Source organism: Dicentrarchus labrax, unplaced genomic scaffold, assembly GCF_905237075.1.
Source record: "Dicentrarchus labrax unplaced genomic scaffold, dlabrax2021, whole genome shotgun sequence".
NCBI classification, from domain to species: Eukaryota; Metazoa; Chordata; class Actinopteri; family Moronidae; genus Dicentrarchus; species Dicentrarchus labrax.
The window spans coordinates 3802633-3829668 of record NW_026136707.1 but is presented as its reverse complement, the minus strand read 5'-3'; the positions used below and the strand labels follow the sequence as shown (position 1 = coordinate 3829668).

Genomic DNA, 27036 nt, shown 5'->3' with positions numbered 1-27036 from the left:
CTTGTAATGAAATATTTTTATTTTATTTAGTTATTTGTTTTTTAAAATTACAATGACCTAAATAATTATTTCACTTAATGTAACTTATTATTGGATTATATTACATTACATTTATATGAATGGATATCCTCTTGACTCTGTGGTCCTCCTCTTGACGGCTAAATATTTTCAATATATACATAGATATATATATCTATGTATATAAATATATATATATCTGTGAATCTCAGTGGGTAAAACTGAAGCTTTATTTGGCAGTTAGACCTCAGAAACTCCACCCAACCCTCCACAAGCCACGTGCGTCAACTGCAACCTTTATGTGGAAACTGTTTATTTGCTATGACATTGAGAATTTCCACAAATATCACAAGAAGATACTGTATCTGCTTTTTTTTTTTTTTTTTTTTCTCCCCCCAAAAGTGGCGTACCGCAGCATGATGTGGCATCATCTATGAATGCTTTCTGAGAAACGTGTCTAGTGTAGCCTGCTAATTTTTAAAATAAGCAACAGCATGAGAAGGCCTGGGTAACAGAGTCAGTGATTCATCAGTCACCATTCTTGTCGTAATTATGATTTCTATTTTGACATCTGGGGAAAGTCTTTGAAGTGTGTTTGATGCCGTGGAGAGCCAGCGAACAGCCTAATGGAGACGGAGTTTAAGAAACTGTTCTGCGCTTGCCAGTCTCCTCTGAGCAATCACCCATGATACCCACCCGTGGCGAAACTCCAGCGTTTAGCACAAAACTGGAGCTCTTCTGGTTAGCAGCGATTGTGATCCTTTTCAGCTCGAGATCCACTGAAATGAAGCCACTTCTGCTGAAAACTCAACAGCTGTATGTGGACAGTGGTTTTTTTTTGCATTCCCCAACCTCTTTTACTTCATTATTAAATTAAAAACTTTTTCTTTTTTAAAATCCTCCTTTCCCTTAGAAAATCATTTCACAAATGTTCTTGCGGCCACCTCCAAGATCGACAACCACTGTTATAGAAAAGTATTAGCCATCTGTGAGGGAAAACCTTTTCTAAGGCGGAGGCAAATATGGCTGATCCTTATGAAAACAGTGATAATGAGGAGGAGTATTAGCTGGAGTTCCTGTTGTTTGTCGGTGCCGTCACCTCTGTTTGTCAGTGAGTAAAGTCACTTGTAATGTCAAAATCAGGAAATAATGAAGCTTAATGGTTCCTCTCTACTTTATCTACTTTTTTTTTTTTTTTACCTCTTGACATGCACACCTCCTGATCTCCACTTCTAACCAAACAATGAATCCTCTCCCCCCTCACAAGAGCGTCTGACACTTCTTTATGATAGTTTTTTTTATGTGATTTTCTTTTCCTCGTAACACACACAACGTTACACTCTGGCTTTTTTATTCATGAAAAAAAAAGAAAAAAAAGAAAAGAGCAGAACATCAAGGGAACGCCAGCCAAGACTGGCTGGCACATATCGCAGGGTGTTAACAGGTGAGGGAAATTTCCTAAAAGGTGCACACACCTGGCCTCACCTGGGGTTCACAGCCAGGTCAGGACACCTGCTGTTTTTATATCTTAACTCCCTGCAGAGGGCTTTTGCTATTACAGGTGTTCACACCTAACATTTATTTATTTCAGGTTTCACAGGTGCTTCAGATACACTCAGCAGTAGAAGAGCTCAGGTACAGTCGGTTGGAGAGGAAGAGAGGCACGACAGAACGTTGATTTCAATTTCGTACGGTGAGCTCTTGCACAAACTTCAAATATATTTACAATAATAAACAATCAATGATTCATAAGATGTGATATTTACAGTTATTACAAATAACGTGTTCAGTGACTGCAGCTGTATGAGTCAGTAACTGGAGCTGATATCTCTTAGCAGTAGATTTTAAAAACAATTTTCACATTGTTTCGTCTTTCGTTTTGCAGAGGACGACTCTGGTGCCCGAAAGAGAGTCTGATCAAGTTAATGCCAAGAAATTCTGTGGTACAATACAAACAGTTTAATTGTGTAATTAACAATCAATAACCACTTCTAGTTAGAACATTTCTGCAGAAAGGAACCGAGAAACACTTATAAAACAGTCAGTCGTAACAAAATAACTGGTGTTCTCATTGAAATAAACTCATAAAAAAGAAACACTTTTATACAGAATATTTATACAGGAATAGCTTTTTGAATTGGATTGTTAACCAAAGGAAGACACATCGCAGACATCGATTTTCACACAGATTGCATATGTTTTTCTTTCTAAGGTGTTCTATAGGTTAGTCATTTTACCTAAGCTTATTTGCATGATAGTAAAAATTGCATACAACATTAATTGTGAAGCTTGTAGCATGAGTTGGTTGACATACAGCACTTTTTATAGGCAACCTTTAAAGCACATTTCTCCATTTAAAACGTTTAAGACACTTTTTGTTTTTACTGCCCATCGAAATTACATTTATAAATAGAAAAAAGATTGGTGGAATTTATTTAAAAAAAAAGCTCTACGCAACATAAACTTTTTAAAAAAGTAATTACATCAGAAAACACTGCATGAACTGCAAATAAATAATGTCGGACAACATAAACATGGTGTAATTCACATTTCTAACTGTGTGGCAATTCAGAAAGTTTACAGTGACAAAGGTTTTGCAAAATAATCTAACATCGGCAGTGCCGTATAGTACAAGGCATTTGTTGGCATAGTTTCTTTAAGACTGTATTTTTTTTTTACAGTTACAATATAATGTCTATATATATATATTTATATTTCCTCCCTAACAAATAATACGTAAAGACTGAGCTATTCTCGGAGATTTCACCTGGGCTGGGTGATCGCGTTCCAGAGTTTGGAGTGATCCGTAATCACATTATGCGCTTTTTAAAAGAATAACTAATCTGCCAGCAGGCTCCAGACTCGATACCTCATAATTAAGGCCTTGTCAACCACTTGGTCCTTGATTTCATTTGCTATTTTTTTTTTTTTTTTTTTACAAATTCCAGTTAAACATCACATACGTAAACACCTATCAAAGTCCTAGCAAACTCCAGGGGGACTTTTTTTTCTTTTTAAATATAATCAGTAGCTCAAAAAGATAAAGTAAGTCAGTGTAAAACAACAGACATAGAGTGCAGTCAGCAAATATCCACGGCAACATACTTAGAATAATTTTTTGTGCAGATTATTTAAATGATGCATCAGTCTTTACAGTGAATAATACAAGTTTTACAAAATCCAAAAAGTAGTACTTGAGTCTGAAATGGGCTCTCCAGTGTGTGAACACTCGCTTCACATAGCCTGTCAGTCTGCAACTGATATATATAAACACTCCTCATATAGTCCAGGCGCTGTACTGATTAAAAACACTACTTTTGTTTATTTGCGGTGTGGTGGTTCTGTGTCGGCCGGAGCGTTACATTTAGCACAGTCATCAGTCTGTGTGTGCGCACGGGAAAACTCTCAGTACGTGTTCAGACAGGGAGAGTCCTACTCCTTGAGCTCGTGTTCTGACTCTGAGTGGGCCTCGGCGCCTCGGGCCAGCTGCTCTTCGATCTTGATGGAAAAAATGGTGCTGTTGGCCTGCGTGGTCTCGTCCAGCTCCTTCAGCAGCTCTCCGCTCTCCCTGAAGTCCGTCAGCTCCTCCTCGAAGGCCGAGCTGCTGCTGCTGCTGGTGTTGGTGTTGGTGGTGGCTGCGGTGCCGTTGTTGTTGTTGTTATTGGGCTCCTTGAGCGCCTTGGCTGGGTGGTTGATGTAGAAGCGCTGGTTCTGGAAGAACTTGATGATGGTGAGCTTGGGCAGGTCCAGCTGGGCCGACAGGGTGTGGATGGCCTCCTCGTCGGGGTACAGGCCTACGTCCTGGATGAAGCTCTGCAGGATGCCCAGAGCCTCCAGGGAGATCTTCCCTCCGCAGGTGCGGGACTTGATGCTCCCTCCGCGACTGCCCTCGTCTTCCATCTCGGCTGGCGAGGCGGTGGAGGGCTGGCGAGGCGGCAACCGGGGGCCGGTGGTGGGCTGCAGTTGCTGCAAGGGCTGCTGGGACAAAAGGGGTTGGGAGGGGTGCTGGAGGGACAGGGAGGGCTGGTGCTGCTGCTGTGACTGGGGTGGCTGAGCCTGCAGTGGGAAAAAAAAAAAAAAAGGGGGAAGAGAAAGGAGACGGGGATGTTATCAGTGCACACTTATCGGCGCCTTAATAAGGCCTTTCATTAAAATCAATTGAGTTGTGAGGAAAAATGGGCCCGCTGTGTATAGAACAGGCACTTGGTTGAAGGAATTTTCCATGTAATATCTCATTGAATGTAATCAGTTCTGCAGATATGATTTTCTTTCCTTTTTTGGTAGTGGGAGATTGTGTCTCTCATTGTGGGGGTAGAGGCAACACACACACGCACACACACACACACACACACACACACACACACACGAACTCAAAGGACAAAATCAGCCCTACACACAGTGGGAAACTGGCCTCTCTATTATAGCCTGTGCTGCTTATCAGGCTCTATTGCCAGGCAGTGATAAACAAGCTCCCTGTGCACAATTCACGTTGCGATGGTCTGGCTGATTTGCTGCAGTGTGAGAATGCTATCGATGGCTTTCACTCCACCGTCAGAATCCCGTTAGTGTAAACACATGACACATTACTCGTAAAATGTCTCATTGTGTGGTTGGAGAGGGAGTGAGTGGGCAACTCGTGGTCCCTATTGACCCCGCAAAATGGGTGCTCTTTTATTTTCATTTCTGAGTCAGACACTGTAGAATAGGTGTTTCATAATGAAGTTTGCAAAAACAGCACTTTGCAGGGACGCTGTTCGCCAGCTGCATAAATGCACCCAAAGATGTGATTTTACTGTACCAATATACTGAGCCATGATAGTTCTTGTTGAGCAAATGTGAGCTAATTTGGCTAATGTATCGTGTTAGTGAAGGACCGGCACAAAATATTTAAACACTAGTCTCTTATGGACAGTGTAAAACTGCACCATTAAATCAGAAATAATCCTATTTTATCAATCTACCACCATTTCTGTTTGCATGCAAAGTATGCACAAAATTCCCTCATTCCATATCTGCTGCTGAAATTGATTTGTAAAAGAAATCCTATTACCTTATTTATATCCAGTAAATGGCAGCCTTTGTGAAACACTGGCCATGTCTCCAAGTAACCAAATAACTAATCAACCACTCAGCTGTGGCTCAGACTTTTAATAGAAGTATTATTGTACTTCATTAAGATATTTCGACCGTTAACTGAGCCTGTGTGTTATTTTCTATTCATCTGCCAGATGTCTCTTATAAAGCAGCTCTTTTTAAATAAGTTCAGGCTAATGATATCTTTGAAATCAGCTTTCGCTCGAAAAAGTAGGAACTTTTAAGTGTTGCTGTGGTTCTAATTAACAAGAGTTCATAAAAACTCCAAAGTGCTGTTTATTACAGATTCCTGGAAAATTCGATAAGATTAAATGAACACTGGGAAATTATGTTTTTTACTTATTTGTTTTCTGTATTGAACTTTAGAAAAAAGTTGGAAAATATGCACAAATACAGGAAGCAGGGTTGTTTATCAGGAGAGCCTTTGTTCCTGTGGCTGTTTACAAGAACTCAGGTTGCAACTAACAATCATTTTCATTATCAGTTTGTGCATTGATTATTTCTCAACTGATCGAAATTGGTCTATAAAATGTCAGAAAATAGTGAAAATGCTTATCAGGATATCCTTTGTCCAACCTACGTTCCAAAAACCCAAATATATTCAATGCAATCGGCCAATATTTGAGAAGCTGGAACATTTTTGGGGCATTTAAAAAAAAAAAAAACTGACTTCAGTGATCAACTGATTGTCAACATATTACAACTACAATCATCAATTAAAGGACTAATGGTTTCAGCAACATTAACAGCAGAGCTGGGTTCTGTAGTTACAGTAGATATTTACTAGATAGATATTCACAAGTTAAACCTTGTATGTGCTGGTGTGTGGGTGTATTCACTCTTTTATACTTCCTACGTGAAAGAAAATCTATTTAATAAACATTTGTATACAAGTATATGGATCAAAATGATTCATATTTAGTTTGAATGTGTGCATGCTTGTACACTTTTAAACTTGTGGCATGTTTTTATGTTTTATTATAAACTTAGCAACAGAGTTCTGTCTGAAAAAAGTCTCTCACACACACACCCCTACATTATGTTTTAAAACCCTGTTTAAATTAATTTTATTAGAGAAGCGTGATGCATGAGCGAGTTGAGGTCCAGTGCCTCGCCCAAAGTCACAGTCAGGACACACGCCGCCACGCTCACCTGCAGCTGGTCGTTGGAGAGGTGCATCAAGTGCGACGGCCTCTCGTTGTGGTGCTGCTGCTGCCCGGCGCTGCTCTCCTGCTCGTAGATGGCGTCGCGTTCGACCTGAGAGAGGCTCAGGAAGCGGCGGATCATGGAGAGGTTCTCCCAGAGCGTCCGGTTCTCTGGAGAGGGATCCTCCTTCCAACGTAGAAGCTCGCAGAGCCAGCCCTGAAGGAAAGGTTAGAGAGGGAGAGACACAGAGAGAGAGAGAGAGAGAGAGAGAGAGTAGGTCAGTAAAGCATAGTCTTTAGACTCAAATGTGAGCACAGGTCAAAAAACTGTCTCTAACTTCTAGAGTGTTACAACTGATTTTAGGCCGAAGAGTATGGAAATTTGTTCATAGACAAACAGTTTTTATAATGCTTTACCTAAGACAAGAACAAGATTATAAAATATGCTTCTTTTGGTGTTAAAATAGAAATCTATAATAAAAATAATCTATATATCTAATAAAAATCTGCACGCCCAAATATTCTTCGGAAAGCATCAAAATGCTGGAATGAAAAAGATCCAATGTAACACCATTTCAAATTATCTAAGTAATTAAAATGATGTTGTTTGTTTCCAGAACTAAAATAAATCAAAAGTAAAAATACACACGCACACAAACACCCCATTGTTTCACGATAGCTGCACCTGCAGTTTGTATGTTTCTCTGCCACAGCTGAAGATGAAGATGTGAATTAGCCAAGGTCAAGCGACACAGCAGGAAGGAACAATTTAACGTGACGAGAAACACACACTCGCATATTGAGCAGCACCCTCGGGAGAAGCAAGTGACTCCCATGTTTGAAACACTCCAGCAGAGGGCCATGAAAGACAGAGCTGAGGAACAGTACAATCAGAAAATGCTTTATTTCATCAATACAATGGGTTACAATGAGTCTGACCTTCATGACTGAAAGATTTTGAGACGAGACTGACACGTTACTGAAAGTGCAGGACAAAAAAGGAGCTTCAACTCACTTGCAACTCACTTGTTTTACATAGTGTGTGTATAGCAAAAGCTGCAGAGCTGCCCAGAGTTACACGCGTGAAAAGTACGACTCAGCTAGGATGATGTTTCACGAGGATGTGATCGTACTGTGTTACAAAATCCCAAGAAAACTGTAATTAAAATGAGTTGCTAAAGGTTTTGTTTTTAATGTTTATTTGACAGATAATTTTGTTCGATCAATTGTTTTGGTACATTTTTAAGCAATGTGATTATTTACTTTGTTTTATATCATAGCGAACTGAAAGGTTTTGGTTTTTGGACTGTTGGACAAAATAAGCTGTCTGAAGACATCAACTTTGCTCTGGGAAATTATAATCTTCACTTTTCATAATTGTTTGACATTAAATAAACTAAATGATTAACTGAGCAATCAATAGAATAACATACAGATTAACTGATAATGAAAATAGTCATTAGTTGCAGCCCTAGATTCAAACTACATGGCCTCAAACATATAGAGTACTTTTGTCTTTTTGGGTTTGGTTGATGGAGATCAGGACTGGGATCAGGTTCAAATTAGAGCTGAATATAATGTTATAGATGAGATGACTATAAGCACAGAGGTTGTTAAGGAAGGAATAAATATAATGAATAGGAACTTTTCACAGTTTGTGTTTGTTCATGGAGCTGAGTGACAAACTGAGGATTCACAACTGTGACAGACAGAAGGGCTCTGCAGGGGTTGAGTGACGTGGTCTCCCAGGCTCAGACGTGACGACCTCAGCCTCAGCAGGCCTGTGTGTGTGTGTGTGTGTGGGGGTAGTAAGAGTGAAGGGAAGTAACACACTGTAGTGGTGTGTGGGAGAGCGAATATGAGTGGTGAGTGGTGAGGGGGAGGGGAGGGGGGGTGAAGCTGTAGTGAATCTACAAGAGAGCTGTAAAGGGACAAGAGTGGATGAAGAAGGAGGGACGGTCGGGGAGTGAAACCAGCGAGGAGGAAACGCAGCGTCAAAGAGAAGCAGCGAGGTGTGAGCGTGTGTGTGTGTGTGTGTGTTACGGAGGGCTACTCGCTCAGCCGGGTAGTCTGTCCTGGCAGCGTGACAGAGCGGCGCTGTAATCTCCCGGCCAGTGCGCGGCAGCACCTTTCATTTCCACAGGATTACACCGCGCTGCTGGTCCGCACACAGACACACACACATGCATACACACAGAGGGCAGAGCCACGCCGCCACACTGCATGCAAGAGATAACTCAGCAGTTTGGTTGTCCCCTGTTCCAACTCCTCCCATAAGCCACATCAAACCCAGGAGGGGTTTTGGAGGAAGCCGAGAGGGGGAGAAAAGAGAGAGAGACATAAAGAGGGAGGAAGAGAGAGAGAGAGAGAGAGAGAGAGGGAGGAGAGCGGGTAGAGGGGGCCATAAAGCCTGCGTGCCCACCTTGTTCCTTTGCCACGTTTATTGTTGCGTTTTTAATTTGCATGCAGAGGGATTTGGACGGCGCTCCAGTTGGGCTGTCTGTGGTTTCAGCTGATTCGGTAGTGAGGGAGAACACACACATACACACCCCACAAAACACAAACAGACGCACACAAACCACCACACACCATCTTGTCAAAGCCAGAGAAACAGTACCCCGGCCCAACGATGGAGTAATCCAACTCAAACACTCCCCAAACCAGCAGGATTAAACCCAAAGTAGCAGAGCCAATCAAACAAAGGCACGACGTGAACTCCATTTCAATGCCAGGAAGTCCATTTGATGAAATAAAGTACAGAGAGTTTATTAGTTCACAAGTGTGAATGTTCGGTTGTGTGGCTTTTTTTTTTTTTTTTTTTACTTTGCCGCCTGCATTTTCTACAGTTTGAGAGCTGACATTTAGCTTTTACAGGAGGAGTTGAAGGGAGGAATCGCACGCCACAAAAAATACCCCGAAACATTTGCTAAACGTTTTTTATGTGATGTACGTCAAACAGCAGTTAGCGCCGCTCCCGGGTCGGCTCTGTGGACAGTGGACAGTCAGCATTTTCCATGGCACTTTCAAGAGCTTTGTTTGTGTTTGTCTAATTGCATTGCTTCCACAGGCCAGGCAGAGGCAGCGGGGGTAAAGGGAGGAGAGAGAGAGAGACAGAGAGGGTGAGAAAGAGAAAGAGAGAGTGAGAGAAGTTAGTGATTTTACTGCCATGTTGTCAGTAAACTTTAAAAAGAGAAACAATGGGATATAGTAAACGCCTAAAACACATTTATTCTAAAAGTATAAAGTAGCTTTGAATGTATTTGATGTAAAACTTATTCATGCATCAATAATCTTTCTTAAGAATGACTAAATCAACAAGACTTTATGTTCAGCCTTCCCGTTCAACATTACCATACTGTTGCAAATCTGTTTTCCCCTTTATTGTTTAATGTAATTTGTTGAGCCTCTCCACCGCAGCTGACAAGCACCAACCGCTCTTGATTGGATCATGGAACTTGCTGCCCCTGCTGCTAAAGTGTTCCAACACGGTCCAGAAAACAAAAATCTAGGGCTCTTCAATCCAGTGTACTCTGTGTTTTGTTGAAGATCATTAAGGGCTCTCTATAAATAAATAGAACAGGTAGTTCAGAACAGGCCTAGTTGTCGGCCAACACAGAATACAGTACACACTCGCTGTGTTCCACAACAACTCTTGTTCAGTCAAGAAATGTTCACACGGTTCAACCATCACGGCAGCGAGGCACTGCAGAGACAGCAGACTGGTGATACTTGCAAGAAAGTCTATCACTGTTGAGATTGATAATTATCACTTACGGCAAACATACACTTCACAGAAACAGAATTAACAGATTTTCTTTTTTATATATATATATATATTATATATATCTTTATATATATATATATATATATATATATAGATATGAGTGGATGGTTAAGTCTCACACCTCTCATCAACCCTCACTACACAAAACCACAGGCAGCCATTTCCAGAAAACTATTTCAGATAAGCCGTAAGCACAGCGCACAACGGCAGACAATGAGTGTCTGGTTAAGAAGTGGACCAATAATAACCAAATAGAAGACTCAGATTGGTCAGGATAGTCATGTTGTTCTGTGTCTGCTGGATGATAAAGTAGATCATTCTTTAACTTGAGATTTAAGAGGAGATTTTTTGACATTTTATATTAACAAAATTAGGAATCAGTTAGTCATATCAAATAATTGCCAGATTAATAAATAAAGAAAATGGTCGTATCTAAAAGAAATAGAAGGAGGCTTGGTTTTATTCCTGAAGCCATTAGACCTGTGAACGGTCACAGTTAACCTTGTGTATAGACTGATACATGCACCCTGAACTTTTGACCTAATAACCAAAATAACCAACTGATTGATATTGATAGCAAAAATAACTGCAGCCCTAATTTAGACTATTATGCGACACAAAAAGATGACAGGACTTTTCTCCCTCCAAGGTGGGGTGATGCAATGATGCAAAACTGCTTAAGTAGCGGTTGTGAAGGAAAACCTGACGTTATATCTGCAGTGGCTGACATTCACAGATGTATGTACTCCTAACAGGTCTGTAGTGTAGTGATGATATTAGAAATATGCCATCAGATGGTGCGTGACAGCAGCTCGACGTCCTCATGAAACTGCTCGAGAGAGAGAAACAAACGCTGATAAGCAACTGAAGTATACCGACGCATTTTCCCAACCAAAATTACCTTAGAAACCTCAAAGTAGTGAACTAGAAACCGGTTTATTTTGATGCTAAATACATCTCTCAGTTGAAGTCACAGATGCTGCAAACAGGTTCATCGAAGCAATAAGCACTGACAGGCATAGGATTATCTTGCTATGTTGGCACACACCTGCGACAATATTGCACAATAATCCGCTGCCTCTAGGTCATCGTTGCTTAATTATTAATTAGTTTCAAACAACGGGACTGGCAATCAAGAACCACCAGCCTTTTTCTTGTTTTACAGCAGACACAGATCTGACCAGAGGCTCGTGGGGCTCTGGGGTCATAAGGTGCCAAATTAAAAGGGTAATAAACTCTTCAGCAGGCTATTGTATAGTCCTGGTATAAATAGCAACCGGGTGTTCTGACAAAAATATTTTCCTTGCAACACAATAGTTGAATTCATGCGTGAGATTCACCCAGCTATGCAATGTGGTACACCGTGTATGTGAGTGCTGCAGTCACAAGCTGCCAATAAGAGCATAGGCCTGCTCTGTCAGAGAACAGCATGGTATTCACCACCCAACCTACCCACCCATTCACCCATTCACCACCAAACTACCACTGCAAACACCCTTAACATGGAAGCTCAGAGAAACATAAATGTAAAACTGGCTTTGCTGTGAGACAGGGACAGTAGACAGACAGATAGACAGACAGAGAGACAGAGAGACAGAGAGAGAGGTCTGTCACACGGCCTGGCCAACACCTTCCCTCTAATCTCATTTGCTTGTTATCAGCCCCATCAGGCTGACCTCGGCCACTGCAAAAATAAATAAATAAAATAAGCCAACAGATGTCCATCAATTTGCCATTTGAGTCCCCCCCCCCCTCCCTCCTCGGATTACTGCGTGACTGAAAATATTGCCTCAGTTTCAACCTCAGAAACACACTATGTGAGTATATCGAGTAACATTTGGATTTTGACCATTTGGACAAAAAAAGGCCCGGATGACACATCAAAAAAATGAAAGGAGAGAAAAAAAAAATCACAGATGAAGAAATGATTGCCGCCATTGTTGTGGCTTTGTGGCTGCCTGGTTGGAGGACAGGACTTTTTCGGAGGCAGCCAGACAAACCTCTTCTGTGTCTGAACAAGAGAGAGAGCTAAAAGTAGGGGGAAGACAATGCATTATTGTCTTTCCTCCTCCTTGAACCTGGCAGAGGCCCAGCACTGGCAGACAACACTATGCAGATAAATGCAGCCGATAACATGTTTCTCCACCCTGAGTGAGCCAAAGTGGCGGCTGCACGTGCACGTTTGCCACGCAAGGTAACGTGTGCTGTGTTGTAAAAACATTACGCCATGGTGGACGCCCCATCTGCTGACGACAGCAGAGTGTTGAAACGTTCCTGATGCTCGGGCATATGTGAATCTCCTGCAACAATAAGCAATAATTGACTGCACAATTCGGGGCCAGATTTTTTTTGGGGGGAGAATAAGTCTTTATACACAAATAGAACAGCTCAGAGTGACTGTACAAATAATCTTTGGCGTACTGTGAGGAAGATAGGGCGATGGAAATGGGGTCAGTGGCCTTATTTGAACTGCAATTGAAAGGACAGCAATGATGTGCCAAAAAAATACAGTGAAAAACTTAATTGTACTCAGCTTGCAGACCAATCATAACACCACAAAGTCCAATGTACTCGTCAATTAGTGTCTTTATTCAATTTCTCCTTTAGCAGCCAGTGAAAGTTGTTTGCTCAACACGCTGCGCAGCAATTACCTCATACACTGTATGTTACACAGATAACATGAGCATTGGACTGAACTAATAATGGTTTTGGTGCCATTTCATCCGATAATGGGTCAGGTAAGCAAACTACACCACCCCAAAAAAAAATCTATTTAGTTCATCCAAATTTATGTTCCCCAGTGGAGGTGTTCTGGTGGTCCCACCATCAAGGCTTAAAGCGTAGGAATGAATTTATGGTTCAACGACGGATTTCACCCATTGATTATCGCAGCACCATTACAACTCTAGATGAATAATAATGGTTATGTTGTTTATTCATTATATACCAAAGGTAATCATGTTTATATTCTTCCATTGACTATGAGATAGGCAGATGATCACTGCGAGGGAAAGGTTTGCACTAAAAATTACTGCTAGCGAGATCTTAACATACAGATTTGTCTCACCAAAGAAAAAGAGAAGATTACCGAACTGTGCATTTATATACCCAAAGTAATCGTGTTTGCATTCTTTCATTCACTTAGAGCGCAGTGAGGGAGAAGGTCTGCGCTGGAAATTGCTTTGCTAGATCACAAAATACTAATTTATCTAACATTACTGAAAAGAAGATTACTGAGCCTTTTTTCAATGTGCTCCATGTTGTAATGGAGGAGGACCGATGTCAGTGCTACGAAGCATCTGAAACCGCTCAATGCAGAAGCAGAAATCCACCTATTACTCATCAGCTCCGGGAATTCAAACTAGTGACCCAGTGATCACAAGCCCAGCTCTCCCACCATTTCCATCATCAAATACACAACTCGACCTCGACAACAGAGGAGAACACGCAACACAGCTTGGGTATGAACACACTGAATATTTCACAATGTTCTAAGAGGAAAATAATTATTTACAGATAAAGGAAATTAACATCTTTCTATAAATATACTTCTTTGTTTACGCGTATCTGGGGCTATCAGGCTGTTCACCATATGGTCATCAAAGAGTTGAATTTATTGTAAAGCCACATTTTATTTACCATTTTTCATAACCTCACCATCTGATTCCAATTCACATGCTGGTCCTGAGCGTTCGTAAGGAGCCACACTACAAAACAGATGGATCAAAAGGACATCTTTTTGAAATGATGATAGGCCCTAAGGATGGTTGGATCTGCGACCACAGTAATGGCTGATGAAATTTCTAGTTCTCATATGTAGCAATCATGAAGCCACGTTTCTCTTAAGGAGGGCTTTTGAGGATTAAAAACTGAGTCATCTAAATCATTCGAAACCTGACTTTTTTTGTTATTAAATCACGTTGATATGACTCTGATGTCTTGTCAGAGTGGATGCTCTCCAGATTGCGGTTGCCAGATTGTGTCACTATCCTCTTTTGTGAGGATGTCAGTGGCTGAGCTTTAGGAGAGAAATTTTCCAGTCTGAATCATACATGCCAAACAATTAATCTCTATTCGAGCTGCGACATGGAGAAGTCTTAGCCAAACAGTGAACCGTTTTCTGAAGAGGGGTCACGACCTCTCCAGATACAATAAGCGAGTTGACAACAATAACAGAATGACAGCTAACACCACACACATTGTGGAGGCAAAGCATGACTATGCAGGAAATGGCCCCTCTCTGTGTCAGCACTTGCTCCCAACAACAATACCGACCAGTTCTGTGTGGCAGTTTACGTCATGGCTGCCGAACCAATAAAGTGTGCAGGGAATTTTCGAGCAACCAAATAGAGGCAGATGGAGCATAAAGAATAGCCAAAGGCAAATGACCAGTCCATCTAAAATGGAGCACATTAAACATCTGTGTGGTTAGAGTGGGGTTTTTTTAACTGCACGTTTTGTTCTTTTTCAGTGAATTTCTTCTTCACACACAGCTGCACATAACACAGTAACAATAATATAACCTGGGAGTTCCCCGGTGCCACTGTAGTAGGCTGGATAAGGATAAGTGCCTTGCTCATGACGGAAGTAGTAGAGACACATGAGAACATGTACAATTTAAATGTCTACAAAAAAAGATGTAATACGTCCAGTATTTGTTCACAGTACTAACAGAACATTTGCAGCGTATTTTATCTCATAAGAAAGTAAGAATTCACTTTAAATATCAGTCGATATCACATTTTAGTGAAACTGTATTCTCTTTGTCCACTAAAGCACTTCAGATTGTTTATGTGTACAAAATGGCTGAAAATCGAGTCACTGATGATGCTACAGTACATGTGCCTCTTTGTATCAAATATTAGTATTGTTGAAATTGCACCATAATCTAGTTTAGCCTGGTGGTGGGCTGATATTTGGGTACCAGCACTGTCTGCACAGCACACTGAATGTTCAAACACTGTTCTCCCACCACACATTTACCTCTTGTTTATAATCTTTTCTGTTCAATACTGCCGAGGCAGATGGAGGATGAATGCACAGAAGACAACAAACACACTGAAGATGAACTAGAGATAAACAACAACGCCAGCAACATTACAAACACAGAAAGCACCTACATGGAGTCTGATTCCATCAATTATAAGAGCTTGATTGAGATTTAATTCAAAGCTTGGGTTTAATTGCTAATATCAAAGCATAATTAAGCTGATAAATCATGACTGATCTTATTGAATTAAGGATTGAAATAGCGGAGAACCTGCAAATTGTCTATGTCAGCTAAATAAGTGTTCTTAATTGGCCTACAAGTTTGCTTCAGATACTAATGAAACTAAACAAATTTTCATCCCCAAAAAGTGTTCGGAAATAGAAGTCTTCATATGCAGTTGTTTATTCAGTGCTATGGCTGTGTGTCTTGTTCAACTTGGAAATTCACCTTAAAATAGATTATTTACACAAGTGGCAACAAAGTAAACACAAAATCTCAAATGTCTCTCTGTACATGGCTGAAAAGGCAACTGATATTTTTCTTCTTCAGGCTCAATCTATGCAGTATATTGTAAAAATAGTGACTGAAAAATATGGTGTAGACAGAGGGATAAGGATGGTAAGTCCGTCTCCCTTAGAGAGACAGAGAGAGAGAGAAAGATACGGACACAGAGGGGTTGTGAAAGACAGACAGGGAGAGCAAATAATGCTAGCCAAACCAAGTGCACACAAGCACCAGCATGAGTACTTGGATAGGTCCTAATATCTCCCCATGCAATTCCCCCTCACTCAGTCACACACACTCCTGTATACACACACACTCACACAGACACTCTCTCTCTCTCTCTCTCTCTCAGACTGCATCTGCCGGAGCTAGTGGCTGTAGTTAAATTGAAATATTTCCCGGCGTGTGTCAGAAGCATGCAGAATGATAATTATGACAGATCTGATTAGGCGGGCCGAGTCGGGCGGCTCCGGGCTGCAGGTGCGACCTTGTGCATTCCTGAGTGTGTAAATAAAATTAATTACAAGCGTAGGGGGCGCGCAGCGCGTGACATCAGCGCGCACAGGGGGGACTCCCACGGGGGGCACCCTAATGGAATATTTTCCCCGAGTCTAATAATACAGTTGGTATTGACTTGAGGTAATTAGGGGGATCATTAAAGCGCTTTTCCCGGCGTATTTGCCTGCCTGATCAGATTAGCGAGAATGGGCCTCAGAACAAGCCCTGTGTGGTCTGTCAGGAGAAGTGGAGACAGTGGGAGAGGGTTAGCTAGTGAACATTTGTAGCAAAGAAGGAGCTAGCAAAATACTGGGACTGTCACTGGGACAAGGGTGGCATTTGCTAACAAGCTGGGAGAGGGTAAGGGCTAGTAAGGTCAGGTGCTTGAGAACTATTCATTGAGGAAGGGCTAGTGAAATATTAGAGAAGTGCTAGTTGAGTTAACTAGCAAGCTGGCTAACACCTGCTCCCCAGGAAAAAAAACATTTGTCATATAATAATGCATTAGAGGTGATGACGAAGAGATAATTTGGAGTCCTGACAGTCAGGGCAGATTCCTAGTTTGGACTCAGGGTAGGAGGCAGGCGAGGAGGAGGGAGTGGGTTGTGCAATTGGAGACAGATGGGGTGAGAGGTGGCATGTAAGGCGTAAGTGAGAGAGATGGCAGGAGAGACACAAAGTGCTCTGGGCATGCTCAGTGAGACCCCGGGCTCCTGCGAAGAGGAGGAGGGTTCGATGAAACAGGCAGTGTGGAGAAAACAGGCTGGTGGGAATTCCACTGTCCATTAAACAATAAGAGAAAGGCTCATTTCAGAGGGAGGGGAAGACTTACCGTTTGCAAGATAATTCATTCGCTAAATTAATTATTCAGACAGCTGGGTCTCCAGTTCAAGAAATTGTGTCTTTAATAATAGAGAGGATCTGGCCTAGCCTGTTTCCCATGGCAACCTAATAACCAAGCAGGCACAGGAGATAAATAAATAAATCAATTAATAAACAGTCACGGCCCTTTTAGATCCCTAGGGGTTGTGATATGCTTGCTCTGATCTGCCTAATTTGAGGGAGAGAGGGGTGTGGAGAACTGTGAATCCACAAACAAACAAAAAAAATGAAGACATCTTGATGACTGCCCTGCCACAGCACAGAGAGTACAACTTATGGAAAAGTGGAGCAAAATCTCACTGTGTCTACGCGATACACCGCCACCAGCAGTTCCTGATATTAAAAAGTAACCGATAACATCTTTACTGTATCCATTTTACTATCCGAGGATGTCGTTTAATGCCATTCGTACACAACTCTTCATGCAGAACACGACTTCTAACGCGCTAACCCCCAAGTGGCTTCTCAGTAACAGACAAACCTCTGAACGGTCACAATCTAGAAACAGACACCCAAAAGGTCAGCCATCTGCCCCTCTTGTTAAGCAGCCATTGGATGGAGCAGAGCGATAGAATCGGTGTGTGTGTGTGTGTGTGTGTGTGTGTGTGCTGTTGGTCTGGTCGGGTAGGATGGGTCGTGTGCCGAATATCTGAGATTAAAGCTAAGAAAAGCATTCAAGCCCCCATAAAACACGTACGACCACTAAGCAGATTCCTCCCCTAACAGGAAATTTGTCATTTTCTGAACACGAAGGAAGTAGTTCCAGTTATTCTGACACCCTCCCTTCCTACTCATATCAGTGTCCCCACCCGCAACCACCCACCTCTCCACCCACTCCCCCACCTCTCCAGACCAACAAGGCACTCACTCCACCCCCGCCCTCACCACCCCCCCACCCCCCCCACCCTTCCACTCCAGGGACTGCCGTGCCAGGCGGGTGCAGGGTGACAGATGGCATACACCAACCTCCCCCTCGCTCTCCCCTCTCCCCCCTACTGCACCAGCCCCCCCCCCCACCCGGCCCCCCCGGTGGCGCAGCGGCGGACCAGATCAGTGCCATTCTGTCTCATTAGAGCCTGGCTAATTAGCGTAGCCTCTTCCAGGGGAGAATGAGCGAGTGAGAGAGAGACAGAGCGATGGGGAGAGAGGGCGGTGTTGGTGGCGATGACTGCGTTCTGTACTCTTCTGGTCATTGAGGAGTCGGAGGGCTTTGAGCCCCGCGGTGCTCAGGGCTCCCAGGGTGCTTGTTTTATGACAGCAGGGACTCTGATTCCATCCGTTGCGTAATTCCTCTCAGGAAGTGTCGGGAATGTTTAGACATAAAAGTCGTGTCAAAGGAATGGCCCCCAACCCGCTCCACCCCACCCTCGGCTAACCTCCCATCGCTCAGCTGAACATTAGCCGCCCTCTCTGCCAGGCTAGCCAACACAGCAAGCCTCCCCTGTTAACGTGAATGAAAACAAAGTGCAGTAGCTTACTAGATAGCTCTCTTTCCCTACTGAGCCAGTTAATAATGTTGACACCAACTCCAGGCTATCCAGATCATAGCTTGCACCTCTGCAGGCTAAAATGAAATGGGCCGTTTGGCGTATATAGCTTCTTCTGGCAGTGTCATCGCTGGATTTGAACCAGTAACACGCAGATGTTTTCTCCAAGTCTGACATCTCCTGAAGCTAAATGGAGATGGAGCATTCTTGGAGCGTTCGATCCCTTTGAATCATCGAGGAATGGATCATGAATAATGATCCTGGTTTTTATCAAAGACTAAATGTAATATCTGTCCTAATAAATCAGGAATTGCTGCATGGATTACTTAAAAAATATGTATGCCCAGACTTGAAGTGAATGGCGACCATTAATCTGATAAAGTAATATGGCTTGGGTTAGATTCACTGCTCTATAGTTACTGCGCTGAATATGTGGCAGTAAAAGAGTGATTGAAATGCAACATTGACTATGTGAGAGAGAGAGAGAGAGGAGAGGGAGGGGGGGCAGTTAAAGGGTGGCTGAGATCTGCTGTGGTTACGAGCCCTAAGAGGACAGGATGGCTGCGTTCCAGGAACCCCCCAAACACACATACACACTAACAGACACAAACACACACATTCACATAAACCCATATTTGATGCACAGAAAAGCATACACACACACACACACACACATCTATAACCAATGCATATATACATACACACAGACACACCTAAGTATACACTCAGTGGAGCATGCACCAATCCGTAAACTCTGCTTACTGCTTCTCTACCCAGAGGACCACTACTGCCTCTGACCTCCTTCAACCCCACATCTCTTATTTCTCTTCTTAGCTTTATCATCTCCCATTCTGTGAATGAGACAAACATGCTGTACACAGCTGATAAATACACTAAGACCTACTACATGGTGCACAAATACCCACACACATATATACGGGACTGATACCCACAGATCCCGGTCACCTGATCCTGTGCTTGCGTAAGCATGCTAGGAAATCCTAAGCTGAGCTGAAGAGGCAGAGGTTGAACTGCACACCGAGCTGACAGGACGGTGCCAGCCTCAGCGATGAGGCCGCTTCCCCACCCTCCCCCCACGATTATTTCCCTGGACCCCATATGGGCATCCTGCCAGTCCTGCCCATCCTCCATCCTCATCACCAACCACATTCACACTGCACTCCCAACTCAGTGCTTGCAGTCTCTGCTGGCATGGTACTCCACCAGAGGCTTGGATTGTGGTTATTTTCTCCCCGCAAGGCTGCAAACCTCTCTGGACTTAAGCTGTCGTTTACAACATGTCATTTAAATATACATTTTGCCCTTCTGCCTGGTTGACTGATTCACACTATTGTAAGCTCCCGAACAATTAACACTGATATACTCAACATACAGAAGCCTAACGGGAAATTTCCTCCCCCAACAAACATGCTCTGGTCACATGCAGTAATCATTTCTTTAGTTCCAGCAGATGTACCATAAATGTCTTTCTTGGAATGAGCAGACATGAGTAGCTAAGCTGAGGAGAGATTTATAATTCTAGAAATGTTTTTAACTTGGATTTTTTTGTTAAACCTTAAAACCAGCACCACCTCACCTACTTCCTGTTATACCATGTGTCAGATTTTATGGATAATATTTAATAGTGCGATCAGAGGAAATCGCTGCGCTCTAGGGCTGCAACTAATGGTTATATTCATTATTGATTTATCTGGTCGATAACCTGTCAAAAAAAAATGTAATCACAATTTCCTGGAGGCTCAGGTGACATATTATCTGACCCACAGTCCAAAACCCAAACAATGTCATATTTACAATGATAGAAAACAAATGCAAACGACAAACAATGGCAACAGCTGCAAACGCTCACATCTAAGAAGCAAATGTTTGGCATTTTTTGCTTGTAGCAAAGTGCCTTCCGTTTACATTTCTGTCGATCAACTGATCAATTAATTGACTAGTGATTATTAACATAACATAGGGATCCTATGGCTTCTACTGTATGTGTGCAAGGGACAAAAGATAACAACATCAGAGGAAACCTTTCCACTTTTTTGTTGTTGGACTGACGTGAATTCTGGGAAGTAAAACGCTATAGAATTGTCTGCCCACGACATAAAACTAAATAGGTAAAACTAAAATCTCGCTCCCACTTTAAATTAAAAACAAATAAAGCAAATGATGGATTATTGAAGATTTGTGTGGAAATGGCAACTGAAAACTGGTTGCTGGTCTCTGATTTTCAGAGTTCAGGGGTCCTAATTGGGAGGAGCATGCCTGGCCTGGCCTGGCGGTGCTGGTAGCTGTGGCAATGCCGGCTGGGTAGTAAGGGGGGAGACCAGCTGCCCGGGGAGCGCCCATTACGAGATGGAGCCAGAGATAAGTGCTCTCCCAGGCCCCCTTTCAGAGGCATAATTAGCACACTTCTTATCTGCTGCTCAATTCACATTCACACCCGCCTGCCATGAATGGAACGTGAAAGAGAGGCAGAAATCGGGGGAACGAGAGAGGTAGAGGGGCAAGACAGAAAGATGGGAGTGAGGTGGAGAAGGCAGGGTGGAAACCTGTTCCCAGACAAACCGTCATTTGAGAAAAAAGAGAGAGACATGTGCGAGTTAATACTGCGTCCGCCTCGCTCTCCCCCTTTCTCTTTCTCCATCCTTCCAAGGAGTCTTTGAACTCCTTAACAAAAACAGTGGTTTGTGCATCAAACTGCAATTTGGTAAAACAAAGCTATCTGGGGGTATAATCATCCTAATCAGCAAGAAAAAAATAAAGCCTTTGCAGATATTTCTAGATTATTCCGCCCTTGGTGATCTATTTCTCCCCCCCCCCTTCATCAAGCACAATTGTGGAAGTCTTCCCAACTCTGCCTCCGACAGATACATGAAAACCTTTAATAATAACTCCTTAGTGCTACATTTTTTAAATTACTTTTAATAAAGAGTTAAACTGGTGGTGTGTCCCCCCCCCCCGTTTCCATCACACACACAAGCTTGTATTGTGTGAGCGCCCTGCTCTCTGGGAGAAGATAACAGGGGCCCCATCGTCTTACTGAGCGGAGCTAATATAAACAGGTTTGTTTGGTGTTGAAACAGTGTCGACTGCTAAACTCCAAACCCACAATAAAGAGGACATGTGTCATTATGTCGATAAATCATCGCGGTGATGCACTCAGGCAGGTTTTGCTATAGGTTGGACAGATTTCTACTTCTTTGGCTTTAACTGTATGATTGCATGTGCATCTAGTATTAAATTATTTTATAATCTTCTCTTCTTTATAATGTTCTCTGTACATCAGTTGCTCGCCAGGTCAAGGATTGGCTGATTTGGGCATTACCGGGTCTCAAAGCTGAAGGATCTGTATTCTCATGCTTTTATTTTTGCAAGAAATCCATCAGCCCTGTGTGTGTGTGTGTGTGTGTGTGTGTGTGTGTGTGTGTGTGTGTGTGTGTGTGTGTGTGTGTGTGTGTGTGGATGCTTTCAGTGAGGATGTATGCAGGTTTAGAATTTCAGGTTTGGATTCATGGTCCATCAATGCTGCTCTAAGAGCTACTTACAAAACAAAATCATGTGAAATGATTAACAGCATTTATATATTATGCTGCTTTTGAAACAACTGGAGGTAAATGAATCCTTGTTTGACTGTAGCTTCAATGGTAAAAAAAAAAAAGTAGCAATTGAAGCCTGAACCAAGGAAGACAGAATACACCGTATATATGTATATATCCACATCAGAGCTTTGGGTATGCAGCAGACCTCTTTTTGTATTCAGTGAGGTGTTCAGTGTGTGTTTCAGTACCTGGCTCTTGGAAGCAGCCACCTTTGCGAAAAGCGCCTGGGAAACTTTGGCCCTCTTCATCTCCTGCTGGATCTCATCGTAGATGTTGGAGTTGATGTTGAGGATGCAGTTCTCTGTTTTGCCGTTCCACTCGCTGGGCAGAGGCGACGGTTTCACCTGGTTGAAAGAGTGAAGCCAAAGAAAAATTCACATTTTCCACTCAGAACTAGAACACATTGTCAGATATTGAATTCTCTTTTGTATTTAATAGATTTTTGTTGTGTGCATGGACTGGGTCACTGTACTCTACCTGAATATTTTTTTTAAATATTATTAGTCATGTGTGACAGTAGGTATGCTTAATACTGTGTATCTGTACATGTTTCTACACTTCTCTATCTGACCCAGATCTAGTTATCAACATTAGGTGTAATTAAAATCTAAAGCTTTTGTAATAGTGTAAAATAGTGTGGTATTACTATTCTATATATATATATATATATATATATATATATATATATATATATATATATATATATATATATGTTTTCTATGATTTTTGAAAATTAAAACCTCAGAATGCTAATATTAGCCTTGCACTTGAAAAATAAATTCACATGTTGCTCCTATTAATATTTCCTGCTTTACAAACAGCAATGGGTTGCATGTTGGGAGATGATAAGCTCCAGTGTGTTTATTGTCTATGAGAAAGTGTGTATTCAGATTGGTGGTGGTGGTGTAGAGGTGAGGAGGGTGGAGTTATTTGCTCACAGGGGAAATGCCCACGGGGATTCGGGGATTCCAGTCCTCGGGCCTTACGCTGTTACAGTCTTCCCTCCGGGGCTACAGTGTCGGGAACACAACACAACAGTGCTTGTTCAGGCTCACATGAGGAAAAATAAAGGTAATCTGGCTAAACACAAGCATACACATACACACACACATTGGAGTGTAGATTACACCCACACACGGCTCCAGTTTTACTTTGCTCAAAAACACTTAGATGTGTTGTACGAAATGCTATTATTCTTATGTCAAGCTGGTGATTAAAAAATAAATGCAAGTCAAGTGAAATCAAATCATCTTCATTCAGCGGCTTGTTGCATCTTGACAAAAATCCTTTGAAAAGGTAACAAGTATCCTAATAAAAGCATTACCCAAGACCCATTAGCATATGAATCATTCCATACGAGCCCTTTTAAAGGAGACATCGACAGGGTTGGGTATGAGTACTAGTACATGGTATTCAAATCAACCATAATAACACCAACAGCCACTAACTCATGATGGAGCCAGTGCTCAAAAAACATATATATTCATATATGGGTCTAGACACCTAATATGAGCACCATTATCTGATAAAAACACTAACATAATCCTAAAATTTGTGGTGAAACTGGAATGCCAGAGCATTTCTGGGCCTTTCATCCTGCTTTTTTAACAACAGCTCGATGTGGGTTTGTCAGTCTGAACGGTAGGTTACCATGTCAAGCTAATTGTTAAGGTTGGGACGTGCACTAACTGGCTTTGGAGGAGTCGAGGCCGAGCCATCAGCACACGTGAGAGAAACATACCTCTGCATCTGCTTTTACGAGGCCAATAAAAACACTCCTCTGTCTCTGGCTCAATTGCCACCCTGGTTGATTTATGTGCTCGAATTCACACTGCATTGCTCCATAGGAGAGGCTGGCAGATGGCCAGGTGTATGAGTGTGCGAACGTGTGTGTGTGCGCGAGAGAATTGCCCTGTGTAGGAACAGGTCTATGTGATAAATGTCAATGGGTTTAAGTCATACAGGTGAAGTATATTATGCCTTAAGATATTCTATTGATGTGCCAACAGTATTCTGAGCGATGTGAAAAACACAAACCAGAGGCTTTGACTTTTGGGCCATGTTTGAAATAGTTGCACACTGTATGCCAATGTAGTAGTTGTGTGTTTATTGTTCAGCCTACGAATCTATTTCTGTTTTGTTATGTACCTCTACAGCTCGAGAAGTTGGTCTTAGATGTGCTAAAAGGCCCTCAGTATATTTATTCTAATTCAACTGATGTGATTATTGGAACTCGTCGTTCCATAGCCCTATCTCTGCTTCTGGGATGTTAATAAAAACATTAACAGCAGGCTATTGAGTGCACGGTATGTCATTTCTGCTGCTACAGAAAATAGTATATAAAATATGTGCTTTTTTTGGGGGATAATATCAGAACACATCTCATATATAATATATAACATTAGCCTAGTTGTTCTTAGACATTTTAATGTGGAAATGTTACATATTATACTTGTAAGTCCTTTTTCATTCTTGTGCAAAGGTCCACTTTAACGCTGAATCTCTGTCCTGCACTGACACAGCCTCCGATTGTAAAGACGAGCTGTGAACTGCAAAGTGGCCCTGCTTAAGTTCGGCACCGCTGCTTCAGAATGCGACTCTTTCATTTCTAGTTTTGTAAAGACAGCAACTGTCATCCTGCTGAGCAGTTTCATGGGGACTCTCCATTTTGAAGATGGGTGAGCCTGTGTTTGTGTCTTTCTTTTATCCTCACCTAAATAAAAACCAAATCTTCACCGAGGACAGGACAGAGGAAGCCTTTGTCCGCCCCTCTCACCTCCCAGATGCAGCTGACCGCACTTCAAATGGGCTTAAGTGGTAGAAAGTTGCCACATACCTTTAAAATGAGGGACACTGATTTGCGGTGAGGGTGGAAAGTTGTGCTGTGGTACGCAGTTATTTCAAAACGGGGACTGCCTAAACGATGTTTGATCTTTCACAGAGCTTGTCATCACTGAGTGAGCTTTATTTTGAAAATGGGAGGGCTGTTAATGCTGCCTAATGCATGGTAAAAGGTCAAAATTAGCACAAAAAATTATCCATCATTTGTGCACCATTCTCACCTGTGTGGTGAGGGCGGTGATGATGCAGAACTCATTTACATGCAGGGCGAATGTAAAGTATGTTCTAGTGTGCACGTTGACAGAACGAATGGGCTTTTTTTTTATGTGTTCCACGTGTTTCCAGACAGGTTGTAGCCTGATACAATAGAGGGGAATGTAAGGTGTGTAAAAAAACAGCAAGCATGCAAACAAGCACCACCCAAGCGCACTGTCGTCACATGTAAACAAAGCGAAGCACGAGTGTGCCTGTGTTTGTACAGCTAGAATGTATATACACGCACTTTTTACACTCCAGTAGCCTGAATAAGGGACAAGAAAGATGTTTTGTTTAACCTCTTGTAGAGCAAGCAGGGATGTCCATGACACCGCCACAAAGACGAACAGTAAATTCCACCTTCTTAAAAACACTCCAACCTGCTGTCACATCTGCATACCTGTTCTCAACCCTGACTGAAACTAAAAACATTCACACCATACCGACAATATCTTGAAGTAGCCAGTTCACAGGACCAGATCTATTCCCACGTTTTTATTTGAGGAATGAATGCAGCCTTTGTCAGCTCTCATTTTGTTGCTTTATGAACTATGGCTGCACTTTTGCTTCATCCAATATAGAGATACTCTAAAAAAGCTAAGACTCTTGCTCTCTTTTCAGTTACTGGAATTGGAATATTTCACAATATTCTGACCTGGTGCAGAAAGTCTAGTTATACAAATATTTCTCTGACTCAGAGCTGCTCTGAGGAAGAAATGATCTTGTTAACCCTCAACGGGCAGAGCCAACAACACATTTTTTTTATTGCGAAAGTTATCTAGCTGGCAAACTTGAATGGTAGGTGATGTCCCAGGTGGGTAACAAGGTTGTGCATTAGAGGATTTTTGCAAAAGTGGTTTAATTAGTTAGTTATTTGGTTTGGCTAGTAACTGACTCCCTAGACTTGGATGTGGCTCCGCTTCATAGCTGCATAAAGGGTCCCATCTTAGCTGATCCCTCAGAAATATATCTACTATCTTTTTTCCGTTTAAATAACGCCAGACACATTTGTATTGAGTGATCTAGAAAAGCATTCCCAGTTCTTCTCTACATGAAACCATCATGTTTCTTTTTCAGAAAGTGAATAAAAGAATGTAAATATATTACTTTAGGTGTATAATAGATGCTTAATACTGGGTTACAATGCATGACACATTCATCTAGTGCTGCAGTGGTGCCACAACAATCGGTTGGTCAAACCATAAATTAGATCTCGTGTTTGAGGCACCTAAAGCAGCACCACATTGACAAAGAATTATAAATCTGCCTTTACCCCTTGACTTTAAATTCTAGTGCTACTGTGAACAAACATCTTTGCACATTAAGGTTTGTACCAATTTGTGTGTTTTTTTCTGTCTATAGAGCAGCTCTGCCTCGAAGAAATGTTTGTAAAACTAAAACTCTACTAATCAGGTCCTACTGAGTAACATTAAAAATAACAATGTGTTATCTGTAGTGTTGCTTTCGTCAACGAAAATTATGACTAAATATCGTCGTCAACGAACCTTTATTACGTGACGGAAACGAGACGAGACGCAACGTAAATGGTGGTCATGTGACGAAAACTATAATCAAATATATAATGCAATATTGTTGACGAATAAAAACGGGACTAAAAGTGGTTTGCAAAATAAAAACTCTAACTAAAATATCTCTTCATTTTCGTTGACTAAAACGAGACGAAATGTTGTAACGTTATTTCGTCTCGCTATCATTATTATTTTGCAATATTTCTGTTTCCTGAGTGTCGGGGCTGCATCAGCGCACTGCACAGACGCAGGCGGCGTCACTTCCTCAATCCCCACTTGCGGCATTATTTAGAAGATGCAGCTGCGGTGGGTTAACGTTAACGACAACTCAAGAAACAAAGTGAAGTCTGGCACAAAGATAGGAAAAGTTAAACTTGAATTTAATGTCATTTTTT

General features: G+C 42.0%; 1 protein-coding gene across 9 annotated transcripts in view; it reads right to left on the bottom strand.

Moving 5' to 3' along the window:
• Nucleotides 1-1352: 1352 nt before the first annotated feature.
• The window catches only part of LOC127366937 (DNA-binding protein SATB1), a 62227-nt gene continuing 36543 nt past the window's right edge, over nucleotides 1353-27036 (bottom strand). For all 9 annotated transcript variants that reach the window (XM_051406397.1, XM_051406401.1, XM_051406392.1 and 6 more), the window contains 4 exons: nucleotides 22955-23026; nucleotides 22205-22360; nucleotides 6265-6474; nucleotides 1353-4074 (listed from right to left, as the gene is read on the bottom strand). In XM_051406397.1, the coding sequence (XP_051262357.1) occupies nucleotides 3451-4074; nucleotides 6265-6474; nucleotides 22205-22360; nucleotides 22955-23026 (1062 nt within the window). In that variant the 3' untranslated portion in view covers nucleotides 1353-3450. The remainder of the gene's footprint in view (nucleotides 4075-6264; nucleotides 6475-22204; nucleotides 22361-22954; nucleotides 23027-27036) is intronic.